At 40.8% G+C, this 18,597-nt stretch overlaps 1 protein-coding gene across 3 annotated transcripts in view; it reads left to right on the forward strand.

Annotated features, from left to right (window-relative positions):
• Positions 1–8,615, forward strand: part of Heg1 (heart development protein with EGF like domains 1) — a 76,051-nt gene extending 67,436 nt beyond the window's left edge. The window contains exons 17-18 of one of the 3 annotated variants that reach the window (XM_047563520.1): positions 1,363–1,537; positions 3,508–8,615. In XM_047563520.1, coding sequence (XP_047419476.1) covers positions 1,363–1,537; positions 3,508–3,657 — 325 coding nt within the window. In that variant the 3' untranslated portion in view covers positions 3,658–8,615. The remainder of the gene's footprint in view (positions 1–1,362; positions 1,538–3,507) is intronic. The other 2 variants (XM_047563521.1, XM_047563522.1) reach the window with 2 other exon arrangements.
• The last annotated feature ends 9,982 nt before the right edge of the window (positions 8,616–18,597 follow it).

Raw genomic sequence — 18,597 nt, forward strand, 5'->3', positions numbered from 1 at the left:
GAAAATTATGACCTTTAATTTATATCCTAATAAATGGTAACAATTATCTGCATATAATAGATGGAGGTAACCTACTAAAAGGGCAAATAAGGTCATTTTAAGATATTCTCTATTTCTAGTAAGAACATGGAGAACAATTTGCAAAACTGCCCATTCAGGAATGCAGGCCTTTGCCCATCTTTTACCAAATTGCCTTCAAAGATGATCCATATGAGTGGAAATAAACTTCTGGATATGAAACTAGAAGCAGTTACCTAGAGGGGCAAAACCTGAGAGCTCAAGGCGATATATACCTCATATACGCAATGTGTTTAATACCATGTGTTGTAGCCATTTTGGAATGGAGACTGTAACTGTTGCTGAGAAGGAAAGATAAAGCAAGTCATTGTTTGAGATCAGATACCCACCCTACAAGAGCAATAGTAGGTCTGAACTTGCATGAAGGACCAATACCTAAACCATATGCTGGACATTTGGTTTTGTGACTTTTGAGTCATTTTGTAACTGCCCCAGAAAAATTTATTATAGGTGAACAAAAGAGAAGGAAGAAACTTCAGATTATCTTACCCAAGGGAAATATAATTTTAAAATTTTCGATCCTAGGTCCATTAGATAGGTGAGAAATACATATTCCAATAATAATTTTTATTTAGTGAAACCTCACTATGGAGTTCCTCTGACCTACTGAAATGAGAGTGTGGATAGTCTATGAAGAGTCTGTGGACTTTTTTTTACACAAACAAACCATTCTTTTTTTTTTTTTTTTTAATGTAATTTGTGAAGTAACTTCATGTAGTAGAAAGAGCACTGGCTGGAGAGGTGAGAGACTGAATTCCAGTCCCAGCTTTGCTAGTAGCAAAGGATGTCAGGTCTCTTCAATAAGCCAAATTGCCCTTTCCCTTAAGTTCCTGGTTCAGTAAAGCTGTGTAATATCTAGACACTTCCATTTAATTCTGGTGCTTAGGCCAGTTGGGAGGCATTGAACTTCCTTCTGAGTTCACCATTCTTTGAACTTTTGATTCTTGTTTCCCTGCATACCCCCAAGACACAGTGACCTCTGTTCCCTAGAGGAGTCTTAACAGCTCCATTGTTGCTGTCTTTGTCCTCCCTGCCCCTGATAATCTAACCCTTTGGGCTAGAATTTTTTTTGCATCTTTTTTGGCACCTAATTGCATTTTTACTTACTTTGGGCAAACACTAAAAATAATAACCATATTAACGTTCCTCAGTGGGTAGCTACACAGAAATACAGTGGTATCTCTCAGTCTAATTTATGTTGGAAAATAATAATTCGTGTTTTCACATGTATAATTTCTTTACAGAACTTATTCATGGAACTTTTCAAATATTTTTATCCCACAGAAAGAATAAAAATGACATAAGCAAACTCATCTTCAAAAGTGGGGATTTCCAAATGTCCCCATATGCTGAGTACCCTAAGAACCCTCGCTCACAAGAATGGGGCCGAGAAGCTATTGAGATGCATGAGAATGGAAGCACCAAAAACCTCCTCCAGATGACAGATGTGTATTACTCGGTGTGTATTCCCATGCCCAGAGCAGCCTTAGGGCTCCAGTCTTTTCTGAGAAGTTGAATTCTGTTTTGCTGTAGTAAAAGCATTACAGCTAGTTGAAGGTTCAAGAGAATGGTGGAATGAGCCTCTTATTTTCATATTTTAATACTCAGTTATGATCTTTTTGCATGATACTTATTAGTTTTGACATTGAGATAAGGCTATTTCCATGTAGCACATCACTTTATGGTGTTGTAAGCAGTAATCCATGAAATTGCTTTTGAGTTGTAGGAGTGAAAACTGAAAGGTAGAGAAAAAATTTTGTGATAGTAAACTTGAACCTTTCATTTTTTTACTTATCTGCTAGCCTTTAGCTTGCTTTGTGTGATTAGGTATTTAAAATTTGGGGTTGGAAAAAGGCATGAAGAGAACACTTCAGTCTCATCCCCAACAAGCACTTTTCAGAGGCTTAGAAGATTATAAAACTCAGTAGGTATTAAACAATTTGCTCTGCCCATCCCTGGATACCTAGTTTGAGAAGACAGGAGAGTACCTTGATCTCCTGCTTCTTCTGTCCCATGTTGAATTTAACCCAGGTCTTATTCCTCTATACTGCCCAGTTCATTTCATGTTACACTGTGTCAACCATAAAGCAAACACAAATTGGGCTATCTGAACTGAAAACTAAACATATGTCCGGTGACTCTCATCAGTTTGAGGTATAGCAATAAACATGAAACCTTGCCCTTTGGAGACTTAATTGCTCTAGACAGCTCTGTTATAGGAACCACAATCCCTCTCGTTGCTATGGGAATTAACCATGAGGATCAGACTTTGGATGGGAGGGGCAGGTTTGTTCATGCTAAGGAACTGTTTGTTTTAACTGGTTCTTTGAAAAATTTGAACCTAGAGAAAGACAAGAAGAAATTAGAAGAAAGATAAATGTCTCCAACTTAGCTCTAGTTAAAATGTTTCCATTGCTTTCTACATAGATCTTTGCTTTTTCTTCTGGCAGGAAAGTCCTTTATAACTATACACAAGTATTTTACCCAGGCAGGAACCCACATCCTTTGCTAGGGACTCCTTAGCACCAGTATGGTGTGACAACTGGCAGCCAGTAGGCCTCCATGTGGTAGAACCCAGCTTTACTGCATATTTCCATGGAATTAACTGAAGAGTTGTCTTCCATAGGTTTAGTTAAGAACTTATGAACCTCATCTTCACTTCAAAACAGTAGGCTGAGCAGTGTATAGAAAGAGCCTGGGCTTATAGCATGGAGCTGTCATCTGAGTAGAAGAGCTATTACTTGGTAGGCTCAGGGGTGGTCTGGGTGATTCCCACATTGGGCTCTTATAGGATTTGAGTTTATAACATGCAGTATCCAGTGTTTTATTTCTGCCAATAAAGAATTTACCTCTGGCACTATGATGAGGGCCTCCTCAGAGTAGCCTGTGTTATTCCCAGGGAACTTTTGTGTAGATCAGGCAGGTAGTTCATGACCCATGAAACCAGTAAGACACCTGAAAATTGCTGTTGGCCTTCTGGTTTGGGGTCCTGTTGCATTTCGAAGGTGGTCATAGGACCCTGCAAAATTCGTGTCAGTCTCCTTTTGTGCAGTGGCAGGGACAGTAGCCTTTTGCTAAATGCCAGGGAGGACTTGAGCTGCTTGTATTACACAGAAAAAGATACTTTAAAAAATTAAGAATCGGTATAACCACATGATACAGGATAAACCCAGGTCTTTTACTATGTTGGTCTAAATTCACTGGGCTGTCCATAATATTTTTTAATCCCCTTTGTAAATAGGGTCAAATGTAGTATATCCCATGTTCCTTAAAGAGACCTGTGAGGGTCCCTACCTCTAGGTCAGACCTTGCTCAGCTATTTATAGCTACTTCCATCTTAAGTTTATTAAAATGTAGAATGCTTTTTTTGCATTTAAATTTAAACCCAAGAATCACCAATTGAGTTTCTTCTTTTCTCTTTACAACCAGCCCACAAGTATAAGGAATCCTGAACTTGAACGAAATGGACTCTACCCTGCCTACACTGGATTGCCTGGATCACGGCATTCGTGCATTTTCCCTGGACAGTATAACCCATCTTTCATTAGTGATGAAAGCAGGAGAAGAGACTACTTTTGAGTCCAGGAGAGAGAGGGCCCCATTACTCTGAGCCAGATTCCCAGGATCTCTATGGCTCAGAGGACACACTGGCTGCTCTCAGGACTTATCAGAGCCACACTTAAGTGGCAAGCAGAAAAGAGACAGGCACAAGGAAGGGTCTTGACCACAGTGGAAGGGGACAGATAGATGTGGAACTGCAGACTGCTTGTTCAGCACCTTTGTTGTTACTGTGAACATGAACATGGGCCAGTACCAAGAGAGTTTCTGAGTGACTGCAACATGGCACTGGCACTAGGGGCAACCGTTAGCCACAACTGTATCATTGCGAGGACCCAATTTTCCCTTAGTTTGCACTTTAGTGAATTGGGCAGGGAGGTTTCCTGAATTTGTTTCAAGATGGTTCAGGAAAGAAGGTTTCCTTTCCTGAGACACTTCCATAGGCCACAATTTGGTGATTAATTTATAGCCATATACTAGCTCTTTGTTTTTGTCCAGTGCCTACATGCTAAGCAATAGATGGGGATGAACATACCACTAAGGTTTGAAGATGCTGCAGTTGAATGTACAGTATTTTAATATTTCTGGGTCGTTGTATGCTATGGTTTCCAAGTCAACCCCCCAAAATGAGGAATTGACATTTGTGAGGCACAGCACACAACTCCCATTTGTATTTCAAGGCAAGGTGGAACATTTATTTAAGAGGCCCCCCCCTTTTGCAATTAAATCTCACCTTTTCAAGCAAGTCTGTATCAGGGCAAAACAATTTCTATTTGGTTTTAGTTGGAGGCATCCAGTTGCCCCCCAGTAAGGTCCAGCAGTCAGAATTGGGGGTTGGTCCTATAGGCAGTGAGGTACTTTCTATCTAAGAGGGCTTTTCATGAGGTTTGGTACTCTGACCACCATCATGGAGACCAGAGGCTACAAAGGATAGGTCAGAAATGGAGAGCTGAATGCTGGTTGGGTCTTAGCTGGTATTTCACCAGTAAAGAAAAAGCAGTGTGCCACAGTCCCTGCAGCTGAACCAAGTTAGAGGAAGGAGCTGAATAGGCATGTTGGTTTCCTACATCGACAGTACTTTAGGAAGCCATGGATTCTTGGGGGAAGAATAGGGACCTAGGATGGAGCTTCAGGTAAGTATGCTTACCTGCTAATCTTTATGTCCATAATCTCATCCACAAACTCAGTTTAAACCTCAGCCACTCAGAGCTATTTATTCATTGAAGAACTAACTTATTTTCTCATATCCAATCATTTGTACCTCTTTATTGACGGTGTGGGGTGTCCTCTGGAAACACAGTTGTAGTTCAGGGCAGCATTGGAGAAGTACATCCTGGCAGGTTAGTGATGTGAGAGTTTACTTTTGGGAAGGAGATTGTGATGTCTTATTTATCATACCTGTGATATAGGTCCTGCAAGGGAGGCATGTCCAACACTCAGTGTCTTTAACTGCTCCCTATGGAACAATATTCATTTATCTGTTTGTGGAACATCTGGTTTTGGATGAAATGATGGGAACACAGAGGTAAAAGAATGTTTCCCTGAAGCTGGGAGTTAAATGGCACACATTTCTGGAAATGGTACAACTGTTGGGACATTTCTGACCTGGGCGTGGTTGTTTCTTTAGGATTCTCTATAATTTTTTCAAAACACACACAGTCCTCTCCCTAAGTGTTTTAGGTGTGGCTCCTGTGTCCCTTGGTCTCTGCAACTCACCATCACCTGCTATAGCAGGAACACTTGAAAGGGGCAATGAATTTTAGCAGTTAAAAACGCACCTACAAATATAAAAAGAATTCTGTCATCCATGGATGTTAACTTAAAATTTTAAAGCATCGCTTTCTTGAAACTTTGGGTCTTATATCTCTGTGGAACTAAATAGCCTTTTGTGCCTCACTGCCTCATATCTAACTGGAGAGTTTTGAGCTCCTGCACTCAGTTCACCTGAGCCAACAACTTAGATCCCTTGTGAGGTGATGCCCCTGCTTGTCCCTAGGCCCCACAGCTTTGGGAAGAGCCACCATAGAAGCTCTTCCAAGACATGTATTTCTGCTGCCTTGAGCTGACATCACAGCAGCAAATCATCTCCTATCTCAGGGTCAGAAGCCTTAAGTCCCACAAAATGAAGTGTTGTGTCCCAAGAGCATTTTTGGGAAGAATTCCAGTCCAGAAAAGTGTGTCCTGTGAGTTTCATGCCTTTTGTTCAAGTTAAGATTAAGGGTGTTTGTTGTTGTTGTTGTTGTTAACTGTGACCAAAGCACTAAGCAAAGTTGAGTTCATACCATCTCTACAATTTTCAGGAGGCGTGGTATGTGGAAAGCATCCTGAGGTATAAGAAAGCATGAAAAGAGGCATGGGTGTTGCTCAATGCTCACCACATCCTAGGTGAGGAAGGGAGAGGCTGAGTCCACTCCTGCTTAAGGTTAATACTTCCAGAAGGGGCCTGCTTATGCCAAGAGGAAACAGCTGGTATGGTATTAGCAGCCCATGGACAGAACAGGTTTGGATGTGTGTACACCTGACATGGGGGATCCTAGCCAGGGTGCAAGAGCTTAGCATCAGTGCTCACACCTGGAAATTGTGATTCATGTGCACACAATGTCATGGTCCTGCATTGGGACCCCACAGTGGGGGAGAGTGTGAGGAAGGAAAAAGTGACACTAACCTGCCCTCAAGATGCTTCTGTAGGGAAGAATCAGGCCAGGAGAACCTGTGTGTCCTGGAACATGCCAGAGCGTGACTTCCCGGCTTCCTAGCATCCATGCTGGGTTTTGTTTACGCTCCTAAAAATCTTATTTCCATTGTTTTTTTTTGTTTGTTTTTTGTTTTTTGGGTTTTTTGTTTTGTTTTGTTTTTTCGTGTTTGATCCATGAACTATTTCTTTAGGAGGATAAATAACATCTTTCATGTTCCTGCCATGGCCAAGTTCCATACAAGTTACAGCACCCTTGTTAGTTGGCCAAGAGAGCATGTATTTCCTGGATATAGAAACCTTCAGAGAGGATAAATAGTCAGCCTCGTAGAAGCAGGATTCAAGTCCTAGTTGGCCTGACTTACCCTGTTGTTCTTTCCACTAGGTCTCCCTGCTCACCTTCCTGGCAGGCATCTCTCCATGCAGTGTACTTTAAGTATCAAAGAGGGCGAGAGAGATTGAACTTAAATTATTTTTAGAGAAAATATTAAACAGTACCCAAACTAATGACATGAAGTAGAAAAAGGTGTTGAATATCCTTTTGAAAATGTTTTTTCAGGTTGGTTTTTTAAATGTACATTTCTTGGGTGCATGTGGTCCTCATGAAGAAAATAGTGACTGGCTTATGCTTGGCAAGAAGCACATCAATATATGTCTTTGACAGTAGGAAGTTAAGGTGATGGTCTGTGTGGGTTTTTGACAAGCACAGCCAGACGTACATTTCCTCTGGATGGCTGCCTGTCTTGTTTCCATAGTGAGGCCGTGGCTTCCAAATATCGGGAGAACATTTGTGTGAACCATTATCAGATTTGGAAACAGTTTAAATGCTGATAAATCTGCCTCCATTAAGGGAAAGGTAATTTTCAGAAGCAGCTAAGTTATTTAGAGCCAGAATTGCTGACTGAATGGTACAGTCAAGCTGGATGATGGTAGTTAAGATCAAAAAGTCAGAGGTGACTATTGAGTTTTTGGAAGAGGTAACTCTTAGAAGTTGGCCCATAGTAGAGGGCAACATCTTTGCAATAAGATACTGGATTGCTACCCAAAAATGTCTGTGAAGGATGATCGCTATTCAGATGTAAAAGTTCTAGAGCAGTAATGTTAGGGTGCCCCCCTCCTAGCACATGGCCTTCTGATGCTTCATTAAGCTACTTTGCCCACTGGTAAAGTGCTCAGGTGCACTTTAACTCATTTGACTTTGCCTGTATAGTGGAGTTACCCAAACCCATAATTAGGGCTTTGATTCATAATTCTAAAATAAACTTTGACTTTGAGACTAGAAGACCTTTCTTTGAAAAGAGGAAGAAAGCAAAGTTAGTATCTCAGTATTTTGTATTTAAAACTGCCCTTATTATCATAAATATATTTTTTCTAACTGAAAGCTTTTGTGGAGGTAGGAAGGGACATTTCATTTCATTTCTTCTGGATGAAGCATCATTCTAAGGTTCTTGTGTGCATTTTTGGAAACAAATAGGGTTTTATAGAGTTCACCTTTGGGTAAGTGTTCTTGTTTTCATTTTGTTTTCTCAAAACCCCAAAGAAGAAACTTGTAAAAATGGTAGGGACATTAAATGATAATTAATTTGTTGTTCTAAAGTATCTTAATAATATTATACTCCATATCTGATGTAAACTTTAGCTCACAGAAAAGCCTGTGAAACCAAAGGAAACTAAAAAGAGACAGATCCTAAACCAGACCTGTACCATGGGCATTTTAAGAGACCATTTCAAGGGAGTTTGCTATTAGATTTGGTTTTATAATTTTTTAATGATGTTCAGTGCACTTCAGTGCAGAGTTCCTGGGTAGAGAGGATAAGACAGGACAGGGATGGAATGGAACCAGTTTGTCTGGGACACTGATCCAACTCACTTATCTTTCTGTATTACCTAAATTTGTTCTAAAAAGAAAATTATTGTTTCATCAAGAGTGCTGTGAGTTTTTAAAATGTTTGTGTTGCTGGATTTATGGTTAAATGGCGCATGTAGTGGAAATATGAACTTTTTGAGTTTTCATATTGTCCTGGATTTCTGTTTGTAAACCTTTGAACTTTAGCCCCTGGTTGATTGTGTTAAATCCATTATGAGAATGTTATTTAAAGTTGTATTATAATTGCAGCCTTCACTAATTATTCAGTACTGTAGCAGCAAAGTATTGTTTGTAAGAATTCGGTTATTTTTCTACTTATATCCACTATAAGTCTGGCGTTCTAGTCAGTGAAATGATGCAATAAAATGAATATTGTTCTCAATATGTGTTCTTCTCTTATTAATAAGTAAACCGACAGGAGCACAAGTTATTTTTCATTAGGGCATTGCTTATACAACAGAAGTGTGCAGTGAACTCCTCTGTGGCAAATATTGGCAGTGGGGGTCATTTCCCTACCCTTAGTGCCCAGAAGATGGGACGCTATTGATGTTGGATGGATGGATGGACAGATGGACCTAAATAATAAAAGGCCTTACTTGGATATAACACCTGATTTTGTGGTACACTCCTCTCTGAATTGGAGGGCATGGAAATTTGACTTTGGACACTGGAAATTTCCTCCTGAATGCCTCTTACTAACACTCCATGCCAACTCCTCATATTTTGGAGGAGAAGGGAAAGTATATCTGTCCTCTGATGGAGAGGATTTGTGAAACTTTAAGACAATGGGCCATGGCCACATTTAGTGGCCAAGGAATATGACTGCCTGGCTAGCTATATGTTCAATAGCTTCCTTGGATGCTTCACATGGCAGGGACAAATGAGCCTCTCACGTGCTTTACAGCAAAAACCTTGGCACTAGGAGGCCAATGATAGTAGCTTAGTCCATGGAAGTGACTTTTTGGCAGATTATGTTAGAGTTGGGACCCACCAAACATTCCTGAATGGAGCTGACTGGCAGCCTTCTCCTATTCTGACCATTTCCTCCCTCTCAACTTTCCCAGCCCATCAGTTCATAGCCTCCAGCTGAGATCTTAACAGGAAGACAGTGCTGACCCCTTCTTATTTCTGCTCAGCTCAACCAGACACTGTAAACATCATTTCATCCAAACCTTCTCTCCGCTAATAATTATTTTTTAATTTATACATATTTAAAGTATACAGCATGATGTTTTGATATACAAGTAATATGGTTCCTATAGTCAAACAAATTAGCGTTATCTGTCAGCTCCCATAGTTTTATGTGTATAGAAGAGCACCTAAAATCTACTCTTTAACAATCTCTCAATACACAATGAAATATTATTCACTATAGCATTCATGCTATATACCAGATTGATTTACTCATCTTACACAACTGAAAGTTTGTACCCTTTACAAACTTTCTACTCTCCATTGTCATCTTCTCCCAACATTCTATTCTCTGTTTCTATGTTTTTGATTTTCTCTTTTTTTAGATTCCACATTACTGGTTTCAATGTGGCTCATCCTTCAGAAGTTCATGTGTTGACTTGGTCCTTAGTGTGGCAATGTTTGGAGGTGGTGGGACCTTTAATAGATAGGGATTAGAGGAAGGTTCTTGGATCAGTTGGGAATATACCCTTGGAAGTGATTGGGGGACCTCAGTCTCCCCCCTCACTCCTGCCCCATCAATCCTGTGTTGCAATGTGGTCTCTTCTTCATACTGGACTCTGCCATTATGTACAGCCAGGATGTCTTCCCTAGAACTACTGTTTCCATGCCCTTGAACCTTTAGAACTGAGCTAAATAACCTCCTTTATAAGTATCTTGCCTCTGGTATTTTGTGACAGCAATGCATACATACCTATAGTATATACTAATACATATAACTGAAGTCCTACATTATTTATCTTTCTGTGTCTGGCTTATTTTACTTCACATAATGTCCTCCAAGTTCCATGTTGTCTCAAATGACAATATCTCCTTTTTTAGTGCCAAATAATATTCATTATTTATGTATAGATCATAATTTCTTTATCTGTCAGTGGACACTTAGATTATTGTCATATTGTTGTGAATAATGTTGCATCCTGGTCATTGTTTTGAAGCTAAAATGGGAGGCCTTTCTGCTATACACAGTAGGGCTGAGTCCTCTCCTACTTGTGCCTCTGACCTGACTGAGCCTCCACCTCAGGATTTGATTTGATAGCAAGTAAAGATCCCCAGAGAACTTCAGCACCAGCCGTGGTGGTGCACACCTGTACTCCCAGTGGCTCAGGAGGCTGAGGCAGGAGGATCTCAAGCTCAAAGCCAGCTTCAGAAATTTAGCGAGTTCCTCTCACAAGACATAAAAAGTTGCTGAGTATGTGACTCAGTGTTTAAAGGCCCCTGGATTCGATCCCTGATTTAAAAAAGAAGAAGAAGAAAAAGAGAACTTCAGAATGCATTGTGATCCATTTTCCAGTTGCTTGGGAAGTAAGGAAAAAAAGGCAAGGTGCTGGGCTTGGTGGCACATACCTATAATCCCAGCAATTTTGGAAGCTGAGCAAGAGGGTCACGAGTTCAAAGTCAACATGGACAATTTAGCAAGACTCTATCTCAAAATAAAAAATAAAAAGGTCTGGGGATGTAGCTGAATGGTAGTGGCCCTGGGTTCAATCCCTGGTACCAAAAAAAAAAAAAAAAGATAAGGTTTATGATACAGAAATCATCTAGGTCAGAGTCCTCCTGTATCAGACATTGAAATGACACCAAGCAGTCTCTGACACCATGAGCAGAAACTTTAGGTCAGAGAGTAAAAGAGAGAGGCCAGGAATAAATATTTATGTTGATTTTTTTTTACCTCAAAAAAACCGTCAGCACAGTCCATTGGTACAGGACGCTCTGTTTTCCTGTTGTTTTCCCTAAATTATGAAGTCAGGCTACGAGTCTTCCCAGTCTTCTGAGTCTCAGCGCCCTGGTCAGTAAAGTGGGGATACTAGTAAATGTTTAGCAGAGGTTGTGAAAATTAAAAGGGAAGTTTTCTGAAAACACTTTGTAAACTTTAAAGAGCACATATTGGTTCTCTTCAATAAGGCCTCCTGTCTCCAAAATAAGGAAAAAAATTAAAGAATCAATCAATGTGTTATCGTAATGCTGATTCATTAGCAATTGCCCCTGGAGACCTTGGACTTCCTGTTAAAGCTTCTTGCCATTTCCCCTCCATTCCTTAACCTGCTCCCGGAAACATGAAGGAATAAATGTACTCAAAATCATAACTCTGTCGTGGACAGGAATCAACACTGTTCTTTTAAAACATCTTATGCTCAGTGCTTAGCATGCACCTAGTAGACATTCATTAAAACAAAGAGGTAAGTGGGTGGATGAATGTCTAGCAAAATAAATATAGTAAAATGAAAGGTCCTAGAGAACTAGCTCCTCTAGTAACTGAAGGCTGAGAAGGCTAATAATTAGATGCTGGTGAATAGATATATAGCAATGACATATGACTGAACTGGAACCTTTAGCAAAGATTTCTTGTAACAAAGCTCAAGTGGGCATTTGAGGAGAAAATGCTTTAAAATTACACTAGCCTGGTGGCGCACACCTGTAATCCCAGCAATTCAGCATGCTGAGGCAGGAGGATTACAAGTTAGAACCCAGATTGGACAATTTAGCAAGACCCTGTCTCAAAATAATGAATGAAAAGGACTAGGGGTGTAGCTCTGGAAGAACCTCACTGGATTCAATCCCCAGTACTGCAAAGGGAAAAAAAAAAAAAAAAAAAGGTAGACTAGAAAACCCTTTACCTGCAGAATTGTGGGATAGCTATGCAATGGAATACCACTGGCCATTTAAAGAAACAAACTACTACTGGATCAGCCAACCCCAAGGATGAATCTCAAAAGGGTGTGGTAAATGAAAAAGACTGGACATGGGGCTGCGAACTGTATGATTCCATTTATCTCATAGTCTGGAAAATATAAAACCATAAGGACAGAAAACAGAGGGGTGGTTGTTTGGAAGAGGGGAAGGGGGTTTCTGCTGTTCACCAAATCTTTTTACCATTTCTCCTTCCAGGCATACAGTAGGAATCACTTCCCCATCTCTTTAAAGTGTGGCCATGAGACTTGGCTTTGACTGAAGCAATGTGTCACTTCTGGAAAGGCACTCTAAGAACCACTATCTGATGTTCACTTCTCTAGCTTCCACAGTCATGTTGGGATACATGTTGGAATGCTATTAACCTGGAACCCTAAATGCCTAAGACAGACGTGGCCCCTTGCTGACCAGGGTTGGACATGAGTGAGAAATAAACTTGTGTGAAGATTTAAGAATTCCTTGTTATTGCAGCATTACTGAGCCCATCCTTATAACTAAAAGTAACACTAGTTAGTACAATTCATATGAATTGTTTGATTCCTAATTCAGTGCCATGGAACATTTGGGGTTATCACTAAAATTCTTCAACTAAGTTGTCTTGATTTTTTAATAAGAATTCAAATAAAAAACACATATTGCATGGCTAATATTGGCCACACCTGCTGTATGAAGCTTTGTGTGAATTAGCGGACCTAGGTTTGAAACACCTCTACTGCTTATTTGCTGTGGAAACTTGATGAATTTCATAACCAATCCAATCCTTCATTACTTTCTCCTCTAAAACAGAAAAAAATGAAACGCCCAATTCAGAGGTATGTTGAGGGTTTAAATTATGATGTCTGTAGTGTAGATGTAAATGGCAGGATACATCTAAGGTTCTGAGATGAAGCAAATGTAGAATAAATGTGTATCAGGCAGAAGTGCTTGAAGCACTGTTTTGTGATAAGTAGAAAAAAACCCAACTACCAATTTCTCCGTCCTACCCTCCTTCTGACTTCATAGTCGTGCAAATCCCACTATAAAGCATTATCACTGTAACACTATCATTATCAGTAAAAGGAGTTGTTCAGGACAACATACCATAATTTCATATTACACATAGAACTCAATCTATATTTAGCCCAGTGATAACTGGTTTAATCAAGGAATGAAATCCACCTTTCCTGTCTTTCCACACCCTTTATACCCAAGGGAAATATCTTATCCCTCACTTCAGGATAATTCCTTTCTAAACACCAAAGGATAGGGTCCCAATCATCTTAACCTCGGAAAATGAGAGCAGTTCTCACCTTTATTCATATCAGAGCATGAGCTTTAAAAGACTTTTTTAGAGGTCATCTAGGCCTCTAGACAGAATTTACAGAATCCTGTTTTGAAGACTGAGGCAGGAGGATCCTAAGTTCAAGGCCAGACTTGGTAACTTAGTGAGTCCCTGTGTTAAAAAGCACTGGGGATGTGGCCCAAATGTAAAGTACCATGGATTCAGTCCCCAGTGCCAAAAAATATCTATATCTTTATCTATAGCTATATATATATATATATCTATAAATAGATATCCTGATGTCCTGAGTGCTAGGGGTGCTGGATCTGGAGAGAGTTATCTGAGACCAGTTATCAAGATTGAGGCCTAATGCACGAAATAACTGAGAAATTTTTCAAAAAACAAAATTTACTCAAGTTAAATACTACCTCATTATTATGAGATAATGTCCTTGAGGGGGGTTATAAAAGCAATGTTTATTTTATGAAACAATAGTGATAGAATAAGGTACTTCTCTGTACCTGTGCTTAGGCAGACGCTCATATGTCAGATCCTCCACACACAATCAATTTTTTTCCTGTTTTTTGGACACATCACTAGTTTATACTTTTAACCTTTAAGGGCCCAGGGGTTGTAAGTCAGTGCATGGGCAAGGCCCTGGGTTTGATCCCCAGTTCTATAAAAACAATAAACAATAACAAAAAACTTTTAAATCTATGAACCTAGTGTAGCCTGCCATTTTACAAAAGGGAAACTTGAGGCCCAGTGAGACTGAGTTACTTTTCCTGGTTTCCTAATGTACCAGTTGTATTCCTCCCAGGTGCACAGAAATTCCCTCATGAGGTGGGATAGAAAGGTGTAGGCTTCAAAGACAGATTCAGATGCAAATTCTGGGTTCAGATGAGCTACTTAGGACAGGACATTGGGAAAGCCATAGCCACCCTTGGATTTTAGGTATTATGTTTTGCTACTTTTAAAACTAGGAAGTCCCTTTTAAAAGGAAGTCCCTTTCAAGAGAGCAGAATAAACTGGTGGGGCATGCCTATAATCCCAGTGACTTGGGAGACTGAAGCAGGAAAATCACAAGTTCAAAGCCAACCTCAGCAATTTAGAGAGGCCCTAAGCTACTCATTGAGAGCCTGTCTCTAAAAAAACATAGAAAAGGGCTGGGGATGTGGCTTAGTGGATGAGTGCCTCGGGTTCAATCCCTGCTACCAAAAAATAAAACAAAAAAATAGAATAAGTCTGGCTTCAGACTTCTTCACAGCAATGTGCAAAGCCAGAGGGCAATGAAGCAAGGGCTGGAAGGTTATTTACTTGAATATGCAAGGAAGATTTCATGGGGTACAATACCCAAGAATCACTGCTCCCTGGTAGAGAGCTACCAACTAAAAGAAGAATCACAGCACAGAACTTGGGAATGGAAAAGTCATTAACCATAGACCTAATACTGAAAAATAAAAGAATTAAAACTTGTAAATAGGGGCTGGGCATGTAGCTCAGTGGTAGAGCACATGCTTAACATGCATAAGGCCCTGGGTTCCATCCCCTGCACCAAAAAATAAATATTTGGGAATAGAATACATGCTACAAAACCCTGATAAAGTAAAAATGACAGAAGCAACAGAAGCAGGAGGTATGAGAAGTGAGATGACCTTCCACTTATTTTTCATAGATGATGATGATAGATAGATAATAGATAGATGATAGATGATAGATGATGGATGGATAGATAGATAGGTAGATAGATAAATCTTCTAGCACAGTTCCTGACATAGTATAGGCATTCTCTGATGCTTGGACTATTATTATTGCTTTCTTGGTGTGTATGTGGGGGGGGTGGTATGAACAGAGTCTTCAATCCTAACTGTAATAACCTCCTGTATTAGTTGGTGTTCTTAGTTGCAAAGATGAGCATCTAATCTGTTTGGTTCATTACTGGATTTCAAGTGGCTCACAGAATCTCCAGGAGAGACTTGGAAGATGCCCAAACAGGAATAGTGCCAACTCCAGTACTCCCGTGAAGACAGCCCTGCCGACCCAGCCACCCAGCACGGGCACCCACCGCTCCCATCCCTGACCCCAGGCAGGATGCTTACATCTCAGGTTCGCTCCCCCTGAAAATCAGAAAAATGGACTCTGGTTTGTGTCTGCTTCTTTTCATTTCTATCTTCTAAATACAAGTCCTATGAAGATACTGCTAATCTATGATACCAAGTCAAAGGCCAGTACCTTGCAGAAAAGAGAGGCTATGAGCCAACATCTATTTCAACTACCCTAAAAAAATGCTTAAATTCCTTCTAATCTGAGTAGATATTCCAGGAACAGGACACTCTTGTCCTGAGGAAGCCCCTGTGTATCTCCATAATTCCAACTAAGTATTTCCCCTTGCTGGGAAGAGAGTCCTCCTGGGAGGGCAAGGAGCTTGGAGGGAGGGGTGGCGGACCTGGATTAGGGCTACTCAGGGACAGATGTGTGCTAAGCTAATCAGGAGAGAAGTGGGAGGCAAGTTGGAGAGGAGGGTCTGTTCTGCTATGTGAGGGCAGAGTGGGCTCCAGGTGCTGAGAGACACCGGGGGCAGGAGACACAGATTCTGTTGGTCCCCCGTGAGGTCTCAAGCAGCTACAACCAATATCCAAGGTTGTTTGGGAAACATGAGGAGAAAGGACTTCCTGCTCACCTCCATAACATCTCCCCAGCTAAGCTTGCAGCCATGGTCAGGGGACAGAGGTTGCTGAGTTAGTGGGAGAGGCAGGTGCTGTGGCTATTAGTGCCTTTCTGCATGCACACCCCACTTGCTAGCCCGGTGACACTAGACACATTATTGCTAATCTCTTTAGGCCTCAGTTTCCTTAGTATTATAATGATAGAATCCACCTCTTAAAGTTATCTTGAGAATTAAATGAGTCAGTATCTATTAAACACAATACTATTTTGCATGACAAATGCTATCTAAGTATTTGCTACATGTAAAACATTTTGTGGTTAAGAACAAAGCAACTGAACTGTGACTTGGGTTTCACATAGTGCCATTTATTTTTTTTTAATCACATATCTGACCATCTCTTAAACTATGAAACAAGTTGAGAATCACAATTAAAATGAAAGGAGCACATTCTTCTTGCTCTCTTGCTCTGCAATACTATGCTATGTCCAAAGAACTGTGAGGTTAACCTTCAGTAAAATGGGACTTGAGATCATTAATGTCCCCAAAGGCTCTCTATCCCCTGATTGATAGGCATCACAATAAAGTACATTTTCTCAAACCTACTTCTGTACAGTGGCAGGCAGGTCAAAAGACTCACTGACTTCAATGCTGTTGATTCCCAAATTTTTCTTATTTCTAAATTTAAATTATTAGCTCCCTGGTCATCACCTATTAAGGATGGGGACACCTCCAGAATAGAGACTTGGGTCCCATTTACCTGTTTCGTTATCAACCCCCACTCCCTTCTCTGGACACAGAGTCGATACTTAATAAATATTTGTGAAATGGGCTTTCGTTTCAACCCTTCCTCATTCCATAATGTCCTATTCTCTATTCTCTTTGTGCATGTGACTAAAGATCAAGTTGACTTCTTTGTTTGGTTAATTTGTTCTCAGGTGTCCTTGTGAACACGCCAACAGTTGGCATTTCAGGGGTGACATGTCTATTAATAGACTATTGTGTCATGAACCTTAAAGCAAGGTTCATGATCCAGGCCTCTCTGACCCTATCAGCAATAACAACTTCCCATAGCTCTTACTAATAAAAACATGTGGCAACGTGTGGGTAATAAAATGTGGTAGGGAATCGGGAAAGGAGCTCAGGAAATGAGGATATCGCTCAACCCTCACTCCTATTTTATAGACAAGGAAACTGAAGGTCAGAGAATAAGGGAAATTTTGCATGGTTATTGTGTTAGTCACCACTGTGGCAAAATACCCGAGAAAAAGAATTTAAAGGAGAAGAGATTAATTTTGACTTAAGGTTTCATAGGTTTCAGTCCTTGATTGGCTGTGTCTATTGCTATAGGCCTGTGGTTAGGAAGAACACTATGGCAAAAGGGTATGGTAGAGCAAAGATGTTCACCTCATGGTGACCAGAAAGCAACGAGAGAGAAGGGACCAGAGATGAGAGAGACATTCTCAGCAGACTCCCAGGTCCACTTCCTTCTGCTAGGCCCAGCTCCTCCATTTTCCACTACCTCCCAACAGTCCATTCAAGTAGCAGAGCCTTCATGAGCCCGTCACTTCCCAAGTCCCCACTTCTTCACACAGCTACACAGGGGGCCACACCATCACATGAACCTTTGGAGGACATTATGCACTCCAACAACAGTCACCTAGCTGTTTCACAGGAGGATTACAGTGAGAGTCCAGTTTATTAGACTTTCCAGAGCATTTCTTATCATCGAAAGTATGTGTCATAAAAGCATGTGAGCTACAGAAGAACACAGCAGAAGGCAGGCCAGCAAGCCAGCTATGTTGCCTGACAAGGCAGAGTGAAGCTAGGAGTCTCTGGTGATTCTGGGAGGACGGGTCGGAGAACATGGGCAGAGATGCGGGGCAGGCTTGGATAAGTGTCCGGATGAAACAGACACAGGGTAATACAGTGAACAGAGCACCCACTTTGAAACCTGGGGACAATCCCACACTGGCCACATTTCCTCTTGTTACTTCTCTATGGTCGAATTTTTTAGTCTATGAAAACTTGCCCGCAGAACTGACTTCCCAGAGTTGAAGTCAAGGGACAGTGACTATCTCCTCATGTTCACCCAAGTGCCAGGAAGGAGTTCTGGAAGATGGCAGTGTGTGGTGTGACTTGGAGGTGGAGTCTTGTGTTCATTCTAGAGGTTCAATGAGAGCACCCACTCTTCAGAATGCTTTAGGCAGGAGTGAGCTCTGGTGAGGGAGGACTTATCCCCACTGAGCTGGTAGCCCTCAGGATTAGAATTTGGCAAACACACCCCAGGGGTTAGATTCAGCAGCTGCCTATTTTTGTAAGACCCACAAGCTAAGAGTGATTATTACATTTTAAATAGCTGGGAAAATTAAAAAGAATCATATTTTATAAAATGTGAAAATTACATAGAATCCAAATGTTAAGTATTATACCCACAAAGGAAGTTTTATGGGAACACAATTGCACTCATTTGTTTGCGTATTGTCCAGAGTTACTTTGGTGCCGAGATGAGAGGTGAGTCGTCCTGACAGAGGTTACATGTGATGCTCTCATCTCCTACAATGACGCTTGGCACACCGCAGCACAGCGATGTG

This window comes from Sciurus carolinensis, chromosome 9 (genome assembly GCF_902686445.1).
Source record: "Sciurus carolinensis chromosome 9, mSciCar1.2, whole genome shotgun sequence".
In the NCBI taxonomy this organism is placed as follows: domain Eukaryota; kingdom Metazoa; phylum Chordata; class Mammalia; order Rodentia; family Sciuridae; genus Sciurus; species Sciurus carolinensis.